The following is a 23,490-nucleotide window of genomic DNA, read 5'->3' as shown; positions in this document are numbered from 1 at the left end:
AAGTTATCACCTACAAAAAATGTAAACGACAAAGTAGCGATCATTAATAACCTTTGTACAAATTTGGTTTAAATAGAATTGAATAATATTTGTAGAATCAACATTTTTAATGCAAAAATAACATTGGTCGATTCAATTTTTGCATATAAACCTATATTGCAGAGAAGTTGATCTTCTAAAACTGCTGTAAAAATACAAATACTAAAAAAAGATAATAAAGATTTGTATAGCTGTGATAAAAATTAAAATACAACAATTTGAAAGCATTTACTGAACCTTTAAGCAGTGCTTCGATGGCACTTGTACGCCATTTTCGTATGTCGCTATCATTTCATTCTTCAACTCGATCTTTGTTTTCATCGTTTACCATTTTTCCTTGTCACGTACTTTCTTGAGACTCATAGTTATGGGCAAAAAAGGCAATAAAGTGCACTAATTCACAATAAAATGAGATGTGGTCTGTCTGTAACAAAATTGGAACGGCGCCAAGACAGGAAGAAGGGATCAGCCGAGGGGAGAGCATGAGGACTGTGTTGAATAGCTCTGCCCTTTTGTTCAACTCTTTGTTTTAATTTTGTTTTATAAGTTTAAAAGCCAACCATGATTTCAGTATCGTATTTTATCATTCTAAATTACAAAAATGCAAGCAAATACAGTATATACAACATATGTCTTTTTTTTTTTTTTTTACAAACCGAGGCAGTAAACTACGGGCAATTAGTAGTATTTGGTATCACTGTGAACAGCAAAAAGAAGTCTTCAAACCGATGCTGATATGAAATGGACTCCGCTGTGAGTGTGGGCAGGAGAGCAGCTCAGGCAGTCGCTTGAATTTAGAGACTGTGTTTATTAACTGAGGTAGGATGTCCAAGAGCTGAGCCAGTTCTCGGAGAGACGGGGAGAACTCCACCTGGAAATCGGAAGAATTTTATCAACAGAGGACCAAAGGGCACGAAAAGGGAGAAAATCCAAACTACGACTTTTTAAAGTGTGCTCGTTTAAATCGGCGATCCACACAATCACACGCAGGAGTGCGAAAAGAAAGAAGTTCAAAAAATGAAAAATAAATGAGCTTGGCCGAGCTCTCCAGGGACTTGCACACATTATGAAGAGGTAAAGAGATGACAGGATCAAGTTGTGCTACTACTCCTATCGAAAATCAAAATATGGTGGTTAGTCAGACTTTAGTATCATTATGACTCTTAATTCAAAGAAATCGGCATTCGACCCAAAACATAAATTTTGACATGGAAAAAATCGGAACTCAAACAAACATGAAGATGAGCAGCCATCTTGGCTACTTTTGGCAGCCATGTTTTGAAAATTGATTGTGTTTTAGTGTGATTTATTGGCCGTTTTGCTATTAGTAAAGGGTCCTAAGAAAGTGTAGACCAATTGTAGATTAAGTATATCAGCTTTTAGTATAATTGGACGTTTTCAATACAAACTATAAGTTCAAACTAATTTTAGGAACTTTAAGTGAAAAAAACAGGGTTCAGTCTGATGTCAAGAAACCACGAGACCAAGGTGCGAACAGGAATTTTGAAAATTGGGTGATAACACAAAAATGTGCAAACACTGGCAAGTAGAAAACTAAAGTTGCCGTTTTCTGTTGACCTTTCCGATGCCTCAAAAAAGGTTTAAAAATCTAGCTTCAAAATCTATTGCTATGATTGTCCGATTGAATTCTTGTTTTGCGGTAGTCTCAAGTATATATTCTGCCAATAAAAACTTCTCGAGAATCAGTTCATTTACAGCTTCTTAATTTAAACGAACACGCGAAGGACAAGATCAGAATCCACGATCCTTCATTAAATGTCAGTGATAAAGAAAAGCGTAAAACAGTAGAGACAATTTCACTTTCTGAGAATGGTGTAGAAATGTTTACTATTGAACTGTTGCTCAAAGGTAAAGTGTTTTAAAATTGTTAGATATTTTTACCGGCAGCACGGCGGCGCAGTGGTTAGCGCTTGTGCGGCACAGTTCATGTCATAAGAACCTGTCGTGGGTTCAAATCCAGCTCCAGACTTCCTGTGCGGAGTTTGTATGTTCTCCCCGTGCTTGCGTGGGTTTCCTCCGGGCACTCCGGTTTCCTCCCACGTTCCAAAAACATGCAATTCAGGTGAATTGGTCGGTCCAAATTGTCCCTAGGTGTGAATGAGCGAATGAGTTGTCTGTCCCTGTGTGCCCTGCGATTGGCTGGCAACCAGTTCAGGGTGTCCCCTGCCCACTGCCCGGAGATGGCTGGGATGGGCTCCAGCCCCCCCGCGACCCTGATGAGGATAAGCGGTACGGCTGATGAGATGAGATGAGATATTTTTACCTTATTATGTTTCATCTTTATCATCTACACATTTCAACTATAGTGGAATAGGTAAAGGTTTTGATTTCAGATATTTTATTATTGATTATCTTTTTTAGCCCAAGGGGGTTTTATACCCAAAACCGTCCCACTTAGCTATGGAGGAAAATTTTAAGCGAATGGACCTGCTTTTTTCTTCTCTTTACTTATTAGGTATGAGAATAAATAGCATGACTTTGGATGGGAAAACAATGTTTCGATACGCGAACAATTTGGTGTTCGAACAATGCATTATGGTCGAGTACCGAACTCTCACAGAGTTAGAAAGAACAAGGCTGAGACTGTGGCCCGTACCCTGAGTTCTGATTTGGGGTCTGCCTGTCGCAGTGAGACCAGCATTCGAAAGAGAGGGGTTGGCGAGGACTTGCGGTCTCCATTGATAGCTTGCGCCAACTTCTGCATAGAGCGCTTGACATTGCTGCGTAGGGCCTCCTCCAGCATGTGGTCCACCTTTTCCGTGTATGTCACCCAGTGCTCCTGCACCTACGAAACCAGAGTGAAGTTCAGTGTTTAGTGAGATCTTACTCAAGACCTGTGTTGGGACTTACCCCGTTACAAAAATACTTTTCGTATTACTGATCAAACTCATCCAGTGAGGCAATCCCTGAATGCTGCGTATATTCATCTACAAAATGCAACTAAATGCAGTTAAGGTGGCACCGTCTCAATCAGAGTATAAGGACGCTGAATTTCTCCTCAAAGTTTACAACTATAAAATAAAATACTGAAATCAGGAAGTCAGTTCAAATGTGCCTATTTAGTTGGGTGTCACCAATAGCTCGTGGGGACAGGGTGTTTTTTACAGGAGCAACAAACTGACAGGAAATCAACGGGGCAAATATGAGCACAGAAGTTACGTTAAGCGTGTGCTAAATTGTATTCTTTTTTGGGGGGATAAAATGATTTTTGCAATGCATGGATTAATAAAGAAAATATCTGTACCTGAAATGGAGATTTTTCGGTTGTTTGAAGCCCAGGGACAAAATGGATATGGAGTGTCTCGGCTAAATGTTCGCTTGCAAGATTGCACAAGCCAAGAAATATGAAGGGTTCACTGCTTCCACAGGGTGGTTACATGTTTTCTAGTAATTATTTTATTATGTGGGGATGTGGCATGTTTGTCTAGCAAGACGACTCTGTCATTCTGTCCACCAAAAAGTAAACTGCACGTGTGCGGCTGCTATCTATTATCCCCAAACACATGCTGTGAGCGGGGATGGACAAAAGGCACTATTGGTCAGATGCGTGCCATTCTGGCCCACCCAAAATAAAATTAACAATCGTGGCCTCATTCCATTATTACCGGTCGACTATTCCGGGAGCAGTAGCCAGCAGAGCACTGTTTTTCCGGTTTTAGCCCACTGAAGTGTGCCATTGTGGTGCAGTTTTTTGCAGTTCTGTCCACCCAAAAAAATGAGCTGAACTTGCTCAGCCAAAATCCATTATCCCTAATTGCATATTGCTATAAGTGGGGACAGGCAGAGCACACTTTTCTTGGGGGTATGCGGCTTTTTTGCCATTATTTCTTCATAAAATGAGCTGCAATTGTGCAGCCACGATCGCTTTTAGGGCACCATTGTTGAAAGCAGGAGCCAGCAGAACACTTTCTATTTTTGTTCGGGCTGCTAAAGTGTGCCATTAGAGCCTGCCTAAAAAGAACTGCACTGTTTTGGCCAAGATCCTAGGTTCCTAGTCGACTGCTGCTGAGAGCTAGAGTAGAGACAGGAAACTTGTGTCATGCCTGATCTTTTTCTACGTTCTTTCTGCCTCAAGTGAACAGCACCTGTGCCACTGCGATTCATTATCCACGGACGACAATAAATTCAAGCGGGGGCCGACAGAGAGCATGTTGCAAATGAAAGATAACATTGGCAAATGCTTAGAGCAACGACATTTAACACTAAGAGATGCGACACGATATAATCAAACTACACTTTGGCAGATTTTTGCCACTATAATGGAATGCCATTTTGTAAACAGACAAAATTTTGGCACTAAAAGACATATCACCTGGCCCCTTATTGAAACAGTACAGTAGGAAGAAATAAACCTGTAGAGACCTCAGGTCCATCTTTAGAGAAGGTGTTGTGGATGTCTGTCATGATGTCAACAATGCGCTGAAGAGCGGAACGGAGTTGTTCCTGCTGTCGCTGCCTGTGAGCGCTCTGGTCATTTTCAAACTCCCAATTTCTGAGAGGAACCACACAGACAGTCTGAATTTCTGATGGTTCTGGTCAAGGTGATTCTGGATTGAGGAAGACAGGTAAAATTAAAGCTATCACCTGTACAGTGTCTTCCCATCCAGCCGGACCAAAAGTGTGTCGCTCATCTGCTGACAGAGGTTTGTGATGGTCAAATTCGACGCTTTGTAACCGTCAACTATCACCTGCACCTAAAGCGGGGGATGAAAAGTAGAAGGGGGCTGCAGTGGAGAATGGAAAAACAGAAAAAAAACTTCAGGGAAAAACGTTTATGAGCGTCAACCTTGGAAACCTGCACCAAGCAGTCCTTGACAAATGTGCTGGAAGAAATTTTAAACATCCAAAAAAGTTTGGTGAAGCCCGGTTGAATCTTCTTATCGAGAATGTGTATTTTCTTGGAAAACAGACCAAGCTCGATGGGGGAAAGCATTCCGATGATCCTGTGAGGAAGCAAAAGCAAAAACACTGATGATATCTGTTGAAAGGGATGTGATGGCAACGGCGATATCGCAATAATAATTACCACAATATTTAGATTGTCAGATTGCGGTATTAAAAAAAGTTTGTTTTCTGTTTTCGAAGTTTATTACCCATCCATCCATATCCTACACCGCTTTTCCTTACTAGGGTCATGGGGTACTGGAGACTGTCCCAGCTGTGTTCAGGCAGGGAACACCGTGAACTGGTTGCCATCCCCCTCCTGCAGCACGATCCGACCGAGAACATGAATTGCAGCCGCACTGGTGCTGTTCATTTTCAGCATGACAAAAATTTGCTCTCTCAGCACAACTCTTGGCAATAATCAACTAGGGATAATGAATTGCAGCAAAAAAAAGTTCAGTTCATTTTAGGTGAACCACAATGGCACGCTAATGTGGCCAAAAAGAACCTCTGCCAGGCAGCCAGGGCTCTCTGCAATAGGATCGCGGCCACAACTTCATATGGGCCGGCCAAGAACGACCCGACCTCCCGACAAATGTGCCTTCTGCCCCGCTCACAGCATTATAGTATGGGATAATGGATCGGAGCCGCACGAGTGCAATTCATATTAGGCGAAAATAATGACAAAAAAGAGCCACCTGGCCCAACCAAAGTGCACTTTGCAATCGGGAATAATGGATGGAATATTTTTCGACCCGCTATGCTGTGAGGCTGTGGAGTAGTCAAGTCAAGTCATGTTTATTTGTATAGCCCTTAATCACATAGAGTCACAAAGGGCTGCACGGAACACAGATTTTTATTGCAAACCACAGACTATTATGACACCATCCCCTGATCTAAAACCTACTTGAGGGAAAATAATACACAGATATTGTCAACATAAAATATAGGTTATTCATATGCTATACGAACGAGTACAAAACACAAAGTAGCGAGGGACTACAGTACAAAAGTTGACACCCAGACAATTTGGCGTTCTCAGTTAAAATGTCAGTTTTATATTCATCAAGTGGGTTGTCCAATGTCTGTTATTTTTCCAATATAAATCTCTTTCTTTGGTTGACCAGTCTCAGAAATGGCCTTTTCGTAACCATTCTGTCTTGAAGGCCAGCATTTGGGAGTCACCTCGTCACTGTAGATGTTGCCGCTGGTGTTTTGCTGGTATTGTTTAACCAAACTGCTAGTTTAGGACCTTTAGGGCGTCATTTTTAAGAGTACAGATTCTCAAGTGCTTATCCTTTGCTTTCTTGTGCTACCACTTTTCTTTCTACTCTGGTTAGAGCCTGTTTGTGCTGTGACTGTTGAGTTTCCCCGAAAAGTTATCTTGAGCACATCCACAAATGCATTGCTCCAGACATGTGAATAGCTCAAAGGAAGGCCAGTTTGTAGCTTCTTTAACCAGATCAACTGTTTTCAACGACGCTGACAGCATTGAACACATTTTTTCCAATCATCCATTAGCCTTCTAATGGAAATAGCAAATACAGTGTACTATTAGAACACAGGAGTGCTGCTTACTGGAAATGGGCATCTATACATCAATGTAGCTATTGCATTTAAAAGCAGACATTTGCAGCTAAAATATTAATTCACCACGTTAACAGTGTATGAGGAGTGTTTCTGATTAGTTTCATGTTATCTTTATTGATAAAACAGTGATTTTTCTTAAAAAATAAGGACAGCGGCTGAGTGGTTAGCACGTTTGGGGCACAGTTCTGAGGTCCCGAGATCGAACCTTCCTGTGGGGAGTTTGCATGTTCTCCCCGTGCTTGCGTGGGTTTCCCCCGGGCACTCCGGTTTCCTCCCACATTCCAAAAACATGCATGTCAGGTTAAGTGCCGGTTCAAATTGTCCCTAGGTGAGAATGAGCGAGTGAGATTTCTGTCTCTGTGTGCCCTGCGACTGGCAGGCAACCAGTTCAGGCTGTCCCCTACCCACTGCCCGAAGATGGTTGGGATGCACCCCGGGCAACCCTACTGAGGATAGGTGGTGCAGATAATGGATGGATGGACAAGGACATTGCTAAGCGACTCCAAACTTTTAAAAGGTTGTGTACGTAACTGTGAGTTTAATTTCAAGAGAACATTTTTGCGTTTTGGAATCACTAATTTTGAACATCAAATGTCTGCTGACCTGTTATAGTCCCGGGCCAAGTGCAACGCTTTTTCCCTGAGGCACCGGAGACCTTCCCGTTCCTGGTAAATCTCGTTCACAAACTCCGGGACGTCGAAATTCTGCCGACTCCATAACTTGATCTCGGCAAAGAGATTTAACAGGTTGCTGAGTTGGGAGGCGGCCATGTTGGGAGAGAAAAACGTAAACTCGAATGGCACTCATTGAGGTCTTAACAAATACAAGCAACTTTTCCGTCTCCTACCTGTCAAAGTTGACTTCGATCTTGTTGTCCTTGCCGTGCACCAAAAGGGGACGCTCCAGCTTCTTGACATACTGCAGCTCCAGGCTCTGGTACCACTCGGTGTACCTCTGCGTCACCAACTCAGTCAGAGCCCGAATGGATTGCTCGTAGATGACCAAAACCTGCCGGCAGTTGTGAGACTCGACCCGGACGGGGATCTTTTTCAACACCTGAAAAGCAGACGGTAGTCGAAGGAGGTGGAACTGATCGCGACGCTAAAGCTAAGGATGGATTTGACTCACGTCCATCAGGCCTTCGAGATGGAATGTGAGGGCCCTCGCCCGGTGGGCTTGGCCCGCCAGCTTGGGCATGAATTTTGGGAGTAACACCTTCTTCTGATCGATCTGTTTCATGAGCACACTGTTCTCCTTTTTGAAGATGCTGTAAATCGCATCCACCATCTCGTCGATTTTGCTCTTGATAGACTGTGACAGGGTCATGTACGTTATTTGATGTGATATTGTGAGGGTTTCCTCACGAAAAACCAGTGACGTGCAGTCATGGAAATATAAATTTCAATATAAGATGTGTATTCCTTTGAGATGGAAATATCACAGAACATATATGATTGGGAAAAATGAAATTAAAAAGGGTTCATGTTGAAGATCATAAGATTTATTCTTCAAATTCTGAATGATAAATTCAGAAGCATGTGGATTATGTGAACGATTTCACAAAAATTCAATATGGGACTGGCTGACACAAGGCATAGGTCAAGTCGATAATTCAGCACCTGCCAAACAAGCTGAAGCATACACTCGCCAGCAGATTATAATTTTTCTTCTTTTTATATACAAATTATCTGCTAAGGAGTTAGTACATGGATATACACATATTTATTGTAATAATTGATGATTAATATTAAAAGGATATCACATTTTATGAATCACCCTAAATATTAAATGGTTCTATTTATTCATTGTTACAGCTATTTCTCATTTACCTTCACAATTTTGGGATGTTTATTTTAGAAATTGCTGAATTTTCAGATTTACTGATCGGATACTGAAAGCAGGGGTGTGAAGTACTTTTTAGGTAAAGAGCCACATGGTGGAAAGAGCGATTTTGCGGGGACCAGACTAGTAAAAAAAAAAAAAAAACGCCTTTGCTGTAGGGTTAGGGAGTTAATCCATCGGGTTTGGGCAAGTTCGTGTTTATATACCCTCGACTAGTAAAAATGAACTCAATTGTTCGAAAAAAACAGATTAATCATTTTATAACCAAATCTTACATCCCTGAATTATAATCTAAATCTGAGCCTCCAAAAAGACCACCAGCCCTCCAGTTAAAGCACACGTTTTATTCCATTAATTTAATAATCTGGCTCCTTCGAGATTGCATTAACTACGATGTGGCCTCCGTGCAAGAATGTAGTTGATGCCTCGGCTTCTTGAAAATAAAAATAAGATAATAACATTTGAAAATTTAAACATGTTGAATGTTTCCAATCAAACGAAGAATAAGCTGTTTAGTAAGTTCATCTATTCAGAGATGTGACTTTGCCTCACCAGAAAACAACCTCACCGCACGTCACTGAGAAGAACTCACCTTTCGGGCCGAGATGGGCTTAAAAATATCCATCAGACGAAGACCTTCCTCCACGGAATTCACGGTCTTGAACGCGGAGGTGATCAGGTTCTGTAACATGATGTCCAAATCCTTTAAAAATGCACGGAACCTGCACAGAAACAAACACTTTGAGGTCAGGAAATTCTGATATCTGAACTTCCTATCACCGTACAAACCACTCAATACGATAACATCCAAGTATGAGATGGTGTATTAAAAAACTCAACCCGATGATGATCATTTTATGTTTATCATATATTTGATCATTGAACGCTAGCGATAAAGAAATTATTTGCTGTGAACTTTCAATCCTTGTCCGGCCCGTTGCCGGCTAGAGCCCGTGATCATGTTTTGACTGGCCCGCGGCCTCTGTCATAAAGTTAATAATATGTGGCCCGCCCGTTATCTTGACCGCAGTATAAAATCAACATTTCACCAGATGATAGCTGTAGCTGTCACCTTGCCCTTGGCTTTCTCTGAGAACTTTTGCCCAACCCATTTCTGACATGGCGACTGTAAATAAAAAAAGAAAAGTTGACTGTGAGGGCCCCCGCTTCCAGGGCAAGTGGACATTTTTTGTATGGCTCAGAGCGGTACATCTAGAACAGGTTGGATTTTTCTACATCTTGAAGGTTTGTACGCGCCTCCTTGTTCGTCTTGGAAGCTTAAAGGTTGTTCCTGGTGTCCTGTTTCCTTATTATGAGTGTCTATTAAATTATAAACTTGACAGTTGCTCCTTCGAACTGGATATTGTACATCTTGAGGAAGTGGGAGTCGGCTACCCACCAATCGAGAGCCGGTTCCCATCGAGACGCTAAGTTTCTCTTGTGATTGGTCAAAATGCATTTTTTCAGGGATTCTGAATTTGTTCAGTTTAAAAAAGGTTGAAATCTTTTTGTATATTATTGTTTTCTTAGTAGATTTTTGAATATTTTAAGTTATGTTTTCTATGTTTTTCAGTGTTAAAGATTAAGTGTTAATTTAATAATAAATAAAGTAATAATAAAGTAACCTGCCCAACACTGCTGTTGTATTCTCTTGTTAAACTATAAACTTAACCATTGGTCTTGCGAGCCGGATTTTGTACATCTTGAAGGTTTGTACGGTCCTCTATGTTCTCCTTACAAGCTAAAAATGTATTTATTGTGACTTCTTATTTTAAGTGTCTTTTATGAACTAAACAATTAAAAAATGTAAAAAGAGATCCGAGATTTGGCATTGCGTCCCTGACCTGTTAAATTCTATGTGCCACGCAGTGTTTTCCACTTCTAGGATGCCTTGACCAACAGAGCGCAAGGCCTCTAGACCTTGCTGGAACTTGGTCTCAATCTTCACGAGGGACAGAGTAAGCTTGGGGCCCTCGTAGCTGCTAAACAACGGCAACGGTCTCTTGTTGCCGTCTTCCCAACGGGCAAATTGCTGTTGAGTGTTGCACACCTGCGAAAACGAAAAACGCAAGGATGGCAATGAGAGTTCAGACGGATTCAGTGCAGGGAATCTAAATGCAAAACCACCTCAAGTAAGTCTTTCATTCTTTGAATGCAGGCGTCAATTGGGACGAAAATGTTGGTCTGGTCTAGCATCCAACCTTTTTTAGAGTGCCTGGTATGGGAAAAAAGGATCTTAAAAGTAGTGAAAACAGCACCAAGAATTTACAGTGCCTTGCAAAAGTATTCACACCCCAAGAACTTCTAAACATATCGCTCTATTTCAGGTTCCAAACATACAGATGAAAAACTCCAAATATGTTTGAAAATTACATCATATTGGAGACACAATTATGAAAATAACCCACATTTATTCAACATTTTATATTGTGGAAACAGATAAACAAATTGAAAAGAAGGCGTTGCAAAAGGTTTTGCAACGCCACAGCACCACAGCTATCCTTAAGGAGCACCAATGTGCGCGCTGGCACCACGTTGGAAACCCATGCTCTATAAGATAGAGGTTCCATCCATTTTCCGATGGATTCAAACAATCTTTCCAGTCCCTGCTAAAGATAAACAACCCCAGACCATGATGCTGTCACCACTATGTCTGACAGTAGGGATGGTCTTTTCAGGGTAATGTTCAGTGTTATTCTTACGCCAAATGCTTTGCATTTAGCATGAAAAGTTTCATTTAGTCTCATCCGAACAAAGCACCTGGATCCAAATGTTTTTGGAACTTCATGCAAACGCGAAATGGGCGTTTTCATCGTATTCTTTTAGAACAAGGTTTCTTCTTTCCACTCTTCCATAAAGGGCAGATTTATGCCAAGTACAACTGATAGTGGTCTTATGCACACATTTTCCCACCTCAGCTGCGTATACCTGCAGGTCATCCAATGTGATCATGGGGCTCTTGATTGCTTCTCTAGTTTTCTTCTTTTTTTGGGCCAAAGGTTTAGAGGGACTGCCAGGTCCTAGTAGGTTTGCAGTGGGGTTTTTAGCACTCTCCAATTTATATTTACCGAAACTTAATGACACACAGGTGCATTGTTATTCATTTAGACAGACATTAGATTACTCCGAAGTCATCAGAGAACCTCTGGAGTCAGTTGGCTGAGCTGAAAGAACAGGTGGCCAATAGTTTTTGCAACACCTACTCTGCAGTAGTTTCGTTGTAAATATAATGTAAAATGCCGAAATCATTCGGTTCCACTTCTTGATTGTGTCTCACATGTTGCTAACTCTTAGAAAATATTTTCATTTTTTTCAGCTTTAAGTTTGAAGCCCGAAATGTGGCAATATGACATAAAGTTCTCGAAGGGGTCAATACATTCGCTAGGCACTGTATTTCACAGAGGCATGATTTCAACAGGTTTGTTTCGCCTTACTCGTGGTGCACCTCAGAGATGCGCGAGTACATGTTCTTCCAGTTCAGGCAGCACTGGATGCAGTTGTTGAGTTCTTTCTTGCTGGAGAGCACATAGCCCTCGAAAATCCGGTCCAGGGAGATGGTCTTGATGCACTGGTGGATTATCTCATAACTCATCTGCACACAAGGTTTTTATTTTGAGAGACGGTTCAATCAAAAAATGACCTTTTTTCTCTTTACATCTTCACAGTTAGATCCTGGCCTGTTTTAACGTCAGCAAGAAGAATGCTTCAGGGTTGAGCAGTGGTCAATTATTGTGTTTAAGGTTGCCGAGGGTGCAAAGCCATTGAAATTCACATACTAATGTCAACTCTATCGTGTTTACCACAATTCAAATTCTCTTTATTGTCATTAATGACAAGGTAATGAATATTTTTCACAACGAGTTTGGACACTGCAATGTGGGATAAACATTCCATTAAAAAAACTTAAAGGGACGGCGTGTATTATTTGACCAATAGATGTCACTGATTGTGTAGTGCAAAAAAAAAAAGCGCTAAAAGGCACACAAAAAATACAACTATGGAGACTCAAAGTGACCACACTGCACTTTTTTTTCTTCTTTTTTTTTTTGCCCTGACTTTCGTGGTACCCGTAGAAGCAAGACGGCAGACAATTATGCATCCTCTATAGGTGAGCATCATGTTATGTCAAATAAATGCAAATTTCTCAAATTACTTACTATTGTATAAATACATTTATTTGATGGGTCATGTATTTTTGCTCATTATTTAAACCGATATTGTTTTTTCCTTAATGAAACTGTTTTTACCAGTAGGAGGTGATGAATAATAAAATCTGTTTCTTTAAAAGAGAAAAAAAGGTTAAAACATAATGTTAGGATAAATAAGCAAATATTACAAAGGGACTGACCAAAGTTGTAAGTTTATAAGAACAATAGTGCAATGAAAAAAAATTTACATTGCAGCAACATATTACCAAAATAAGAGTCGATGAACAAATTATGAACACACATTTTTCTATACATAGGCAAGAAAAAAGGTATGATTTCATTCATTTTTTGAGTAATCCAGCAAAAAAAGAATTACAATAATAAATTTGGGGGAATCTGGAGAGCAAGGAATTACAATTATGTATTTTGGGGAGAATCCAAAGAGCAAAGAATTACAATTATCTATTTTGCGGGGAATTCAAAGAGCAAATAGTTACAATCATCAATTGGGAGGAATCTGGGGAGCAAGGAATTACAAATATCTGTTTTTGAGGATTCCAAAGAGTAAAGAATTACAATAATCAATTTGAGGGGAATCTAGAGAGCAAGGAATTACAATTATCTATTTTTGAGGGAATCAAAATTGCAAATAATTACAATATTCAATTTGGGGGGAATATGGAGAGCAAGGAATTACAATCAAATTTGGGTGAATCCAAAGAGGTAAGAATTACAATAATCAATTTGGTGGTAATCTGGGGAGCAAGGAATTACAAATATCTATTTTTGAGAAATCCGAAGAGCAAGGAATTACAATTATCTATTTTTGAGGGAATCAAAATTGCAAGTAATTACAATATTAAATTTCGGGGGAATATGGAGAGCAAGGAATTGCAATCTGATTTGGGTAATTCCAAAGAGGAAATAATTACAATAATGTATTTTTGAAGAATGCAAAGAGCACAGAGTTACAATAATCAATTTGGGGGAACCTGGAGAGCAAGGAATTGCAATTATCTATTTTTGAGGGAATCAAAATTGCAAATAATTACAATATTCAATTTGGGGGGAATATGGAGAGCAAGGAATTACAATCAAATTTGGGTGAATCCAAAGAGGTAAGAATTACAATAATCAATTTGGTGGTAATCTGGGGAGCAAGGAATAACAAATATCTATTTTTGAGAAATCCGAAGAGCAAGGAATTACAATTATCTATTTTTGAGGGAATCGAAATTGCAAGTAATTACAATATTCAATTTCGGGGGAATATGGAGGGCAAGGAATTGCAATCTAATTTGGGTAATTCCAAAGAGGAAATAATTACAATAGTGTATTTTTGAAGAATGCAAAGAGCATAGAGTTACAATAATCAATTTGGGGGAACCTGGAGAGCAAGGAATTGCAATTATCTATTTTTGAGGGAATCCGAAGAGCAGGGAATTACAATATTTATTTATTTTTATGACCCCTAAAAATCCACGTACCTTAAGGAAGAGGCCCGTGATGCGCTCGTTGGTGTTGTAATGGGTGGAGTTGGTCCAGATGATTCGAATGATGTATAATATATGCTGCAGTTTGGGGCCCAAATCGCGGATGGGGGTCTTCTGCAATTCTTCGCACGGTTCCGCCAGCAAGGACAGGAAGGTCACGTTGGACTGCGCCTCCATGGACGAATCCTGGGCCAGAAAAAGAAAATCAATGAATAGGGAGGTTTTCGCAGGGAGTGTTTGACAGAGGACTCTACCTGCAGTTCGCTGGCCAGTTTCAAGAAGCGCTTGACGTAGAGCGAGTTAGCTAGCCCGAGCATTTTCTGAATGTGGCGAACGCCCGGCGTCTGCAGCTGCTTGCTCATGTCTCGCAGCTTTTTGGAATGGCTCTGCCAGTACGCGATCTCCTGCAGTGGACCGCTGTTGTCCCTTCTGGTGGTATCTTGGACATTCAGTAGCTCCTTCATCTGGTCTGACCAGTGGATTAAGACGGCTGGGAATACAGACGAGGGAAGGGGTCTCAACAACCAGTTGGGCCTGAAAATTTGCTTCAATTATATTATTCGAGATGTAGAAAGGGACAGAAGTGTCAAACTGGTTTTATTTATACCATAATCCCAAGATCCCCATAACTTTAAACTCGGTCGGTTAATAACAGAAAAAGTATGACGACGGTACGAGTGTCTAAATGTAAAAAATGATTGTTTCCCAGAAAGCCACAATCAAATAACCCTTTTGAACTCTTTACAATACCAAAGTCAGAAAATAAATAACAACCATATAATGGTTTCTTCACACAAGAAGAGTCCATGGAAAGGGGACTTCCTGTTGTGCCTAGCCAAAACATTTTCAGCTTTGTTGTGAGAGCACTAGCCCACCAGTGATATGGATGACTTGCGAAAAGGCAATCGATGATCTCGTTATCACGCTACTTTTTGTCACGGTACTAGAGACGGATGTTCATCTCGTTGTGTGTTTTCACATGCTACATAAACAATAAATTCAATTATAATACAATAGAACCCGTTAGGTACAAAAACGAGCGCTGGGAATTATTCACAAGGCCGGAATTTGCATCATACACATGAGCTGTTTCTGCAGTTGAAATTGTTCAAATTCAGGACCTAGTCAAATATAATACAGTTATAATGCGATTTGGAGCTTTTGACAAAATGTTGCCAATAAATAAACAAAATATGTTGGTCTTTCAAAAAAGGGCTGATAATCTGAAAAGATAAGGAGAATTTAAAATCCCTAAATTTCGAACAACACGAACAGAATTTTGTGTGTCTGTACGTGGTGTAAAACTCTGGAACCGTGTGTGTTTACAACTGAAACAATTCAACATTTTCACAGGTTTAAATTACTTTACAGCCGATCTGTATGGTCACAGTACTCACTGCAAGAGTCTTAGTGTGTTCTGTAATGTAATATATGTCTGTTCTCTTAACATTATGGGTATTTTTTTACGAAGTATATTAAGTATTTAAAAAAGAATGCACATTTATGCGATAGTTCATGTAATCTATCTTATTATTCACATCAATCTTTTTTAAGTAATATGTTTTTCACCAGTAGGAGGTGCTAAAAAATCCAATCCTTACATTCCATCCGTTGCACCAGACGAGTGTCCTTGCTGCCTTCTTCGGCGCTGTCGTTTAGGCCTTCCATTGGAACGTACAAGAGCGTCTTACCTTCTTTACTACTGACAATATCTGTAAAAATAGAATATCAGAGATGCCAAATATTGAAAACACTATTTTAGAATGAATAAAGACAATTTTTACGTTTGGATTTGTAGTCCTAATCGCATTTTTAAGCTGTTTATAGGTTAAAAGTGATTCTATGACCAAATTATCACGCATAAAAATGGAGAGAAAAAAAGAGACTGATGAAAATAGAGAAAAAGGAAAAAAGGGGCAAAAAAAAAGTACAAAAAAAGTTCAAAGAGAAACTAAATACACATAAGAAAATCACAAAACAAATGAGAAAATAAAAAAGAGCACAAAAAGAGTAAAAAGGGTGAAGAGTAAAACGAGAAAAGAGACAAAGAAAAAGGTAAAATAAGAGAAAAAATAAACACAAAACAGAAAATAAGAAGAAAGGGGAAAATAGAAAAAGGGGTGGAAGAAAAAAACGGAAAACAGAGAAAACTGGAAAAAGGAAAACAAGGGTAAAAGAGAATAAAAAATATCAAAAAGAAAAAATAGAAAAAGGTGGGAAAGTGAAGGAAAAAAGGAAAAGGAGAAAAGGAAAACAAATAGAAAAATGAAAAAAGGAGAAAAGGAAAAAATTGAAGAACAGAAAGATGAGGGAGAAAAGGAAGAAAGGAAGTAAGGAAAAAAGGAAGAACAGAAATTGTTAAAAGGAAAATACTAAGGGAAAAAGAGGAAAAAGAAAAAGGGAAAACTACAAAAGAAGGAAAATGTAAAATAGAGTGAAAAAAGATAAAAGAGCAAGAAAAAAGAAGAAACAGTAAAAAACAAAAAAATTAACAAAGAAAAAAAAAGGGTTTGCATTCATTTAGGCTTATAGGCCGCCCTGTTGATTTAAGAATGATGGTAACCGTTTTCACTCTGCACTATGGATTTCTAAAGCTATTGTTCTGTAGCTCACTTGTGCCCAGAATTTTCTGTAATAAAAACCTTAGAATGATTTGTGTTAAGGTCTCGTGCGCCTCCGTCCACCAGGGGGCGCCTAATAAGTTTATAATTGGGACAGGCATATCAAATCACCCCCACACCTGTCTCAAATTAGCCTGACCATTAGGAAACTTTGGGCAGAGCCCATTGTGAGGACATTCTTCATTTTTCACCATCAACTACCACCATCACTGTTTCCAGTTTTCATTCCGAGTTATGAGGTTTGGTTTTTATTTTTGGTTCTGACAGATTCATTGTTGCCGATCATTCTTTTGTTGCATATTGAGGATTTTGTAACTACATATTTTGGCGCACCTTGCAATGCTTCCTGCGTTTGGGTCCGCCTATTTCTTTTTTAAACCTACCTTCTCTACCCGGAATCAAAGCAACACACGGCAGAAAAAAAGAGGATCTAGGAGAAAAAGGCAAATATTTACTGGAGCGTGCGGGCACCTGTGAGGATGGATAAATAGTTGTGCATGCCGTTGATGTAGTTGTCCTTGATGCCGGCTTCCCACTCGCTGCTGATGTCGTTTTCGTCCGAATGCAAACTGGTGATGAAGTGGAGCAGGCTCTCGGTGGGGTCGTCCTGCACCGTGCCGTATTCCACCACCTCGTAGAAGTTTTCCGGCGTGATCTCCGTTCCGGGCTCGCGGATGAAGTAGGCCAGCTGCTCCACCACCTCAAATGAGAACGATTTGATGTTTATACCCCCCTGTCGTGCTGATTTTTTGTATACACCCCGTTTCCTCCAAAATAACCCGTCGTGATGAAACCGCCTGATTAAGCAGAGTCATTGAATTTCCAACACCAAATTTCATACTGCTTGAAGAAATAACTCGTCTGAAAATGCTGGTCTACTAGTGATCCCAAGAGCCAAGAAGATAACCGCAATTCGGGTCCCGGTTCTGTGGAATCCTCTGCCCCCTGAGACCTGATCTTCAACCTCAGTGGAACTGTTTGATTCTATGCTTAAAACACAAGGGGCATCAGTATTTCAGGAGGTAAACCGCTCGTCTTGGGATCATGAGGTCACAGGTTCGATTCCCAGCTCCGTGTTATATGGGCAAGACATTGAATACCTAATGCCCCCGATAAGCAGATAGTTGCCTTGCATGGCTGACTCTGCTATTGGTGTGAGTGTGTGTGAACCATGCACAGGGTAGGATATCGAGATCATACTAATATTTTATTCCTGCAGTCCAAATGATTAAAGTTGGATGTTTTAGTAAAATTTTTCACTGCACAACTGCTATTTAAGGTCAACAAAAACATAGTGCTAGAAAACATCCAAAAATGATTCATTCGGAAAGAGGGAAAATTATAATTTAAGAGGCTATAGTAAATTCATAATCCCAAAGGTGAGAACCACCAGGAAAAGTATGTGTGTGTCTGCGTGTGGAGTCAAACTTTGGAACAAGAGGAGATCAAACAAAGTCCAACAACTCACTTGTTCAAATTTAAATACAAAAAAACATTACTGGCGAAATATAGAGATGAAGAAAATGGGGTATGAGCCTAGGTATGAGCATAGGGATAATTTGGGGGTCCTGTCATCTGCAACACCTTTATAACCCCGTGAAAGCCACAAAAAGAGCTCCGTCGTCTGTGGGAAGGCCACCTCTTGTTTGGTTTTCTTCTGCTATCGTCTTCTTCCCATATACTACTAATTGATCTGAGACTGATCTAAGGGGCAGCAATTTGCACGGACACCACCCGTTTGTCGAATTTACTTCTGCTACTGATTGATCTGAGACAACTAAAATATTGTAACATTCTGTGATGTGTAAACAACAGTGTTGGGATTATGTAGCCCCGTTATTTTTCCAGTAACGAGGTAATCTAATTACTTTTTCTGCCGTTACAACGCCGTTATCGTTACTCACAGTCAATAGCACGGCATTACCTTGGCTGCAGAATGCCAACCGCTGCACGTATTCGTTGCGTCACATCTTTTGGGATCATGTAGCTATTAAAAATAGCAAACACCACATAGTAGGATAGCGATTACAAATATAGTATCTATTAATGGGCCGAAAGAAAATGTGAATGACGGCTGGTGCAATGACTATATGTAATTGGGGCGGCAGTAGCTCAGGAGGTAGAGCACTCGTCTTGGGATCAAGGGATCCCAGTTCGAATCCCGGCTCATCCGTGTTACATGTCGAAATGTCCTTGGGTAAGACACTGAACCACTAATACCCCCAATAAGCAGGTTAGCGCCTTACATGGCTGCAAGGCCGCTATTGGGAAATGTGGAGCACATTGTAAAGCGCTTTGGGAAGTCATTGACTTGAAAAGCGCTATATAAATGCAGATCATTTCATTTCATTTCATAATTGTAGATGCTGGAAGATATTGTGCATCTTGAGGGTTATATGGTCCTCCCTGTTCTTCTTGCAAGCTCAAAATTCATTACTGGTGTTAAAACTAACACTGTTACGCAACGAGGTAATCTAACTTTTTCAGTCGTTACAATGCTGTTATCATTACTGACGGTCAAAAGCAGTTCGTTACTTTGAATGAAGCGGTTTTCCGCTCTTCCGAGTTTGTACCGTTACGTCTTTTGGGATCATGTCGCCATTTGAAAAAGCGACTACCATATCGTAAGTTATCGATTAAGTAATGCGCCAAAAGAAAAGGATGGTGACGGCTGGTGCGGCAACCGACTTATGTCGTTTCGGAACGAAGCGGCTTTCTGAGCCGTCTCTTGAAAGTGGGAGCCGACTACCCACCGATCGAGAGCCCGTTCCCTTCGAGATGTTTTTTTTTTCTCCTGATTGGTCACAATGCATATTTGTTCACATATTCCGTGTTGTTGACTTGGAATGAACTGATTATAAAAAGGTTCAAATTGATTTGTATATATTTTTTTTTTGCTATGTTTCCCGTTTTTAAGTCATTCATAATAACACATAATAAACAGTATTAAATGGACTAAAAAAAAAAATAATAAACCTGAAGAGCCATTTGGGACCCAGCACTTTTTAATGACCCAAGCCGAAAAAGCCAGTTCTTTAAAAAGAGTCGGAATTCTCATCTCTACAACGGACCATTGGAGTTAGATTTCATTTATTAGTTACTTTATATTGTTTCCTGGGGCAATAAATATGACAAGGTTCTATAACACAACTACCTTTCCTTTTTACCCTATTAAACTGTCTCGAATACTGCTCCGAAAATTTCAAATTATTTTTGAACTAGCAGAATTAGTTACTTTCCCTGGTACTGAGTTAATTTTATAATAGAGTAACTGAGTTACTGGAAGAAGCAGTGAGTAACTATGACTAATTACTTTTTTAAAGTAACGTGCCCAACACTGGTAAACAACTGTCTGGATTTCAACTCTAATTGTCATATTAACCCAAAGACAACCTTTGTGACTTTTTTTCTACTGCTTACATGAAATTGTGTATAAAAACATTACATTTTTTGCAGAGTTAAGGACAATTTCGGAAATATCCTTCAGGTGATTTATAACACAGCGGCAGGTCGTTTGAAACCCGAATACTACAGGGATGTTAAACAAAAGTGTGAGCTGGTTTACCTGCGTGGGAACACTGTATTGGACTTGCAATTCCAAGTTGGCATCCAGATAGACCACCAAGGTGGGAATGGACGAGTCTTGAATGAAGTGCTCAAGGGACTTGATATTCTCCTCCCGCCACGATTCTTTGGTGACGTCCGAGATATCCACCATACGCATGAACCTCTATGAGAGAGAAGGATCATTTATTTAATCCAGCAAAATGGGAAGAGTAAAAGGAGCTCAGGTATAGTGTAATCCAGGGTTATTCAACCATTTTGAAGGTGAGAAATATTTTTTGTTAGTTTAGTCAGTTTGGCTCTGGGGATGGATCGACTTTCTGTTCTGTGACGGGCTAGATTAGTAAAAGAATGTCAACTCCAAATTTTTAGCTTTGTTTTTCACTAAAATACTTTGTCTTTAAGCCTGCATGAGTAACCTACCCTAATTATTATATTTGAGCGTGGCACATTTTCAAGTGTTTGGCTTTACTCCCAAGTATTCCTAAGTGGTTCAGACCATGTGTAGATCGCCTTATATTTATATTTGGGGATGAAGAGGATTTTTTTCTAAACACATTTATTCACAAACAATGGGGAAAACATTTTTTTATTTTGGCATTGAACATGTTGGTTTATTTTAACAGTTGAGAGAACGCAGTTTTCTACCTGAACCCACTCACCACCCTATACGAACTCAACACTGCCCTCTTGCAGCCAAAGAGAACATTAATTTGTACTTCGCGGCCTCAGTGCATCATGGGTTAAAAATATTCCAAGCTTGGTAAGCTAATACTAGAAAGTTCCTTTCATGAATGAGACTGGGAGACACTCGAACTGGTGTAAAGCTAAGCTCGCACCAGATGAGGAAAAACGTGTCATGGGTGGCAGCATTGCAGTCCACATAAAATGAACTGTGTGGTTTTGGCTGTGTTCCATTATCCCCATACAACCAATGCTGCAAGCGCGTTGCAGCACAGTGGGATTTTAGCAGAAGGTGTGTCATTTTTGCCCCCCTTAAATGTAACTATATTGTTTAGGCAGTTATCCATTATCTACTGTAGACTACTATTGAGAGTGGGGGCAGAGAGAGCAAAACTGTATTTTCTTCTGTTCAATTCTATTCACCTAAAATGAGCAATACCCGTGCGTTTAAGATCCATTGTTCCCGATCAACTATTGCTGCGAGCGGGGGTCACTAAAACGCATGTTACAAAGGGGGGGGAAAGTGCTACTTCTGAGTTTTTCACTTATCACAGGGGGTTCTGGTCCCCATTTACTGTGACAAACAAGGGATTACATTGTTTCCATATTTGACAGCTATAAATCCAAATGGGGTGCCCTGCTACTGGCTGGCAACCAGTTCAGGGTGTCCACTGCCCACTTCCCAAAGACGGCTGGAATGGGCCCCAGCACCCCGCGACCCTACTGAGGATAAGTGGTGCAGATAATGGATGGATGGATGGATGGAAATACAAATGGGTGGGTAGAGGGATAGAGAAAACATGCTAGAGAGCCGATCTTACCTCCCTTAAAGTTCAGTGTCAATTTGTGCCCCTACTGACAAGTGTAGAGTGGTTGTCTTACTCCATGGTGGAGAATAATAAAGCTGAATACTAAAGGGGGATGGTACCTTGAAACTTGCAAATGATGGCTTACTTTGTTAGAGGGGACAGTCCATAAAAAGGGCAAGCGTTATTATGACAATATATAACCTTTGGACAGGGGCATGCGGCATTAGTTTTGGCATATTTTTAATTAGAAATAAAATCTCCTTCCAACCGAATTGAGCTGAGTCAGATAAACCTTTTTTCATCTCCAGCTAGCCTGTCCCATTTTCTTACGAAGGGCATCCGAAAAACTTTAGCCATGCATCACAACATACTACAAAATGACAATGAAACAGTTGTTTTACCTCACAAACTTTTCTCAGGATCACCAAGGGATCTATTTGTACCACGGGCTCAATTTCTTCGGCTTCTTCGATTTCAATTTGCTCTTCGTCTTGATTTTCTCCCTCAGCTATCGTGTCCTTCGCGCTATCTTGATTCTCATCGTTCGTGTTTTTATCCGTGTCGTCTTCGTCAATTTTTTGTTCTGCATTTTCATCAGCGGGACCCTCATTTCCTTCATCATTGACAACATTATTGTCTTCATTGTCGGGATTGACCTCCTTCTGCTCATCCTCCTTTTCTTCGGGGGCAACTGAAGATTTACCAGAAAAACATTCGGGTTAATTTAAATTTAAAAGGTGGGAGGCCAAAAACCTTAAATGATGTTAAGTGATGATGTGAAGCAGAATTGTCGCAATTTGAGGTAGACTACAAACCAGCTTCTGTGTTGTCCTTGGGTCCATCTTTGTTTTCACTATTTTCATTTATCTCATTGTTTTCAGTGTTGTTTTCAATGTTTTCATTAGGGTTACTCTCTTCTGCCTTTTCCTGTGTAGCAACTAAGCAGTCAAGGGAAAACACAAGAAAACACATCAGAAAGAGAAGCTATTTGAAGCAAAGTAGAAAACACATACATGGCAGATAAGTGCTTCGTTTCATCTACGATAGCCATAAATTAATTGATGGAAGCACTAGTATTAGTTGGAGGTAGCTAATGGGAAAAAACTGCCCAAAAAAATCCCCAAAGTCATTGAAAATAAACAAAAAACGTTTCTGCGTTCTGATGGATGAACTAATTTGCAGGCGGATAGCAACTAACTTCTAACGCTCCCATTTTTAGCATGAGTATTAGTTGGAGGCTGCTAATGGGAAACAAACAACTAAATTAATCTCCCCGGAAATCAACTAAAAAATACGTTTCTACCTGCATTTTCGGGGCCACCCGCGCCATCAACCGTTTCTGCAGATTCCTGGCTCGCCATCTCTCATCATTTACATGCAATTTGATGAAACACGGGCAGGATATCCCTCAAAGACATTGGGAAACTGCAACAAAAACGAGGAATGAAGTCGTAGAAACTTGCATTCGAGTCTTCCAGCAAACCGGCGCTTCAGCGTCTCCATAGTAACCATGTTAAACAAGACGAATGCGAAAGTTAGCTTCCACAGTACAGCTATCGTTTACACGCTAGTTTATCTTTTCAATTTAAACCAAATTACAATTCAATAAAATGTAAATCGAGAGTACGACAATGGAGGCTTGTTTTTGCAGGAAAAAAACGTACAAAACCAACCCATATGCAAACATACAATTTCCTTAAATATCTCTTTAATTTTCTCCGTTTGCATTGCAAATAAAAAAACCTTGACAAAGTTGGAATGAGTTTCAATTTGATACGACAAATATTTGCATACG

General features: G+C 40.1%; 1 protein-coding gene across 1 annotated transcript in view; it reads right to left on the bottom strand.

Annotated features, from left to right (window-relative positions):
* Window positions 1–23,134, bottom strand: part of dnah2 (dynein, axonemal, heavy chain 2) — a 90,904-nt gene extending 67,770 nt beyond the window's left edge. Inside the window, exons 1-20 of the mRNA XM_088347104.1 lie at window positions 22,999–23,134; window positions 22,511–22,633; window positions 22,097–22,374; window positions 20,204–20,368; window positions 17,110–17,338; window positions 15,619–15,729; window positions 14,272–14,507; window positions 14,012–14,203; window positions 11,811–11,968; window positions 10,504–10,591; window positions 10,221–10,426; window positions 8,969–9,098; window positions 7,663–7,845; window positions 7,382–7,590; window positions 7,138–7,284; window positions 4,847–5,003; window positions 4,645–4,754; window positions 4,423–4,552; window positions 2,657–2,845; window positions 766–910 (exon numbers count right to left, since the gene is read on the bottom strand). Coding sequence (XP_088203230.1) covers window positions 766–910; window positions 2,657–2,845; window positions 4,423–4,552; window positions 4,645–4,754; window positions 4,847–5,003; window positions 7,138–7,284; window positions 7,382–7,590; window positions 7,663–7,845; window positions 8,969–9,098; window positions 10,221–10,426; window positions 10,504–10,591; window positions 11,811–11,968; window positions 14,012–14,203; window positions 14,272–14,507; window positions 15,619–15,729; window positions 17,110–17,338; window positions 20,204–20,368; window positions 22,097–22,374; window positions 22,511–22,633; window positions 22,999–23,056 — 3,244 coding nt within the window. The 5' untranslated portion in view covers window positions 23,057–23,134. The remainder of the gene's footprint in view (window positions 1–765; window positions 911–2,656; window positions 2,846–4,422; window positions 4,553–4,644; window positions 4,755–4,846; window positions 5,004–7,137; window positions 7,285–7,381; window positions 7,591–7,662; window positions 7,846–8,968; window positions 9,099–10,220; window positions 10,427–10,503; window positions 10,592–11,810; window positions 11,969–14,011; window positions 14,204–14,271; window positions 14,508–15,618; window positions 15,730–17,109; window positions 17,339–20,203; window positions 20,369–22,096; window positions 22,375–22,510; window positions 22,634–22,998) is intronic.
* Between the last annotated feature and the right edge of the window lie 356 nt (window positions 23,135–23,490).

Source organism: Urocampus carinirostris, chromosome 11 (assembly GCF_059441175.1).
Source record: "Urocampus carinirostris isolate Australia breed hairy pipefish chromosome 11, RoL_Ucar_1.0, whole genome shotgun sequence".
NCBI lineage: Eukaryota > Metazoa > Chordata > Actinopteri > Syngnathiformes > Syngnathidae > Urocampus > Urocampus carinirostris.
Note: the sequence above shows the minus strand (reverse complement) of the source record. Positions and strands in the feature narration are given on the sequence as shown.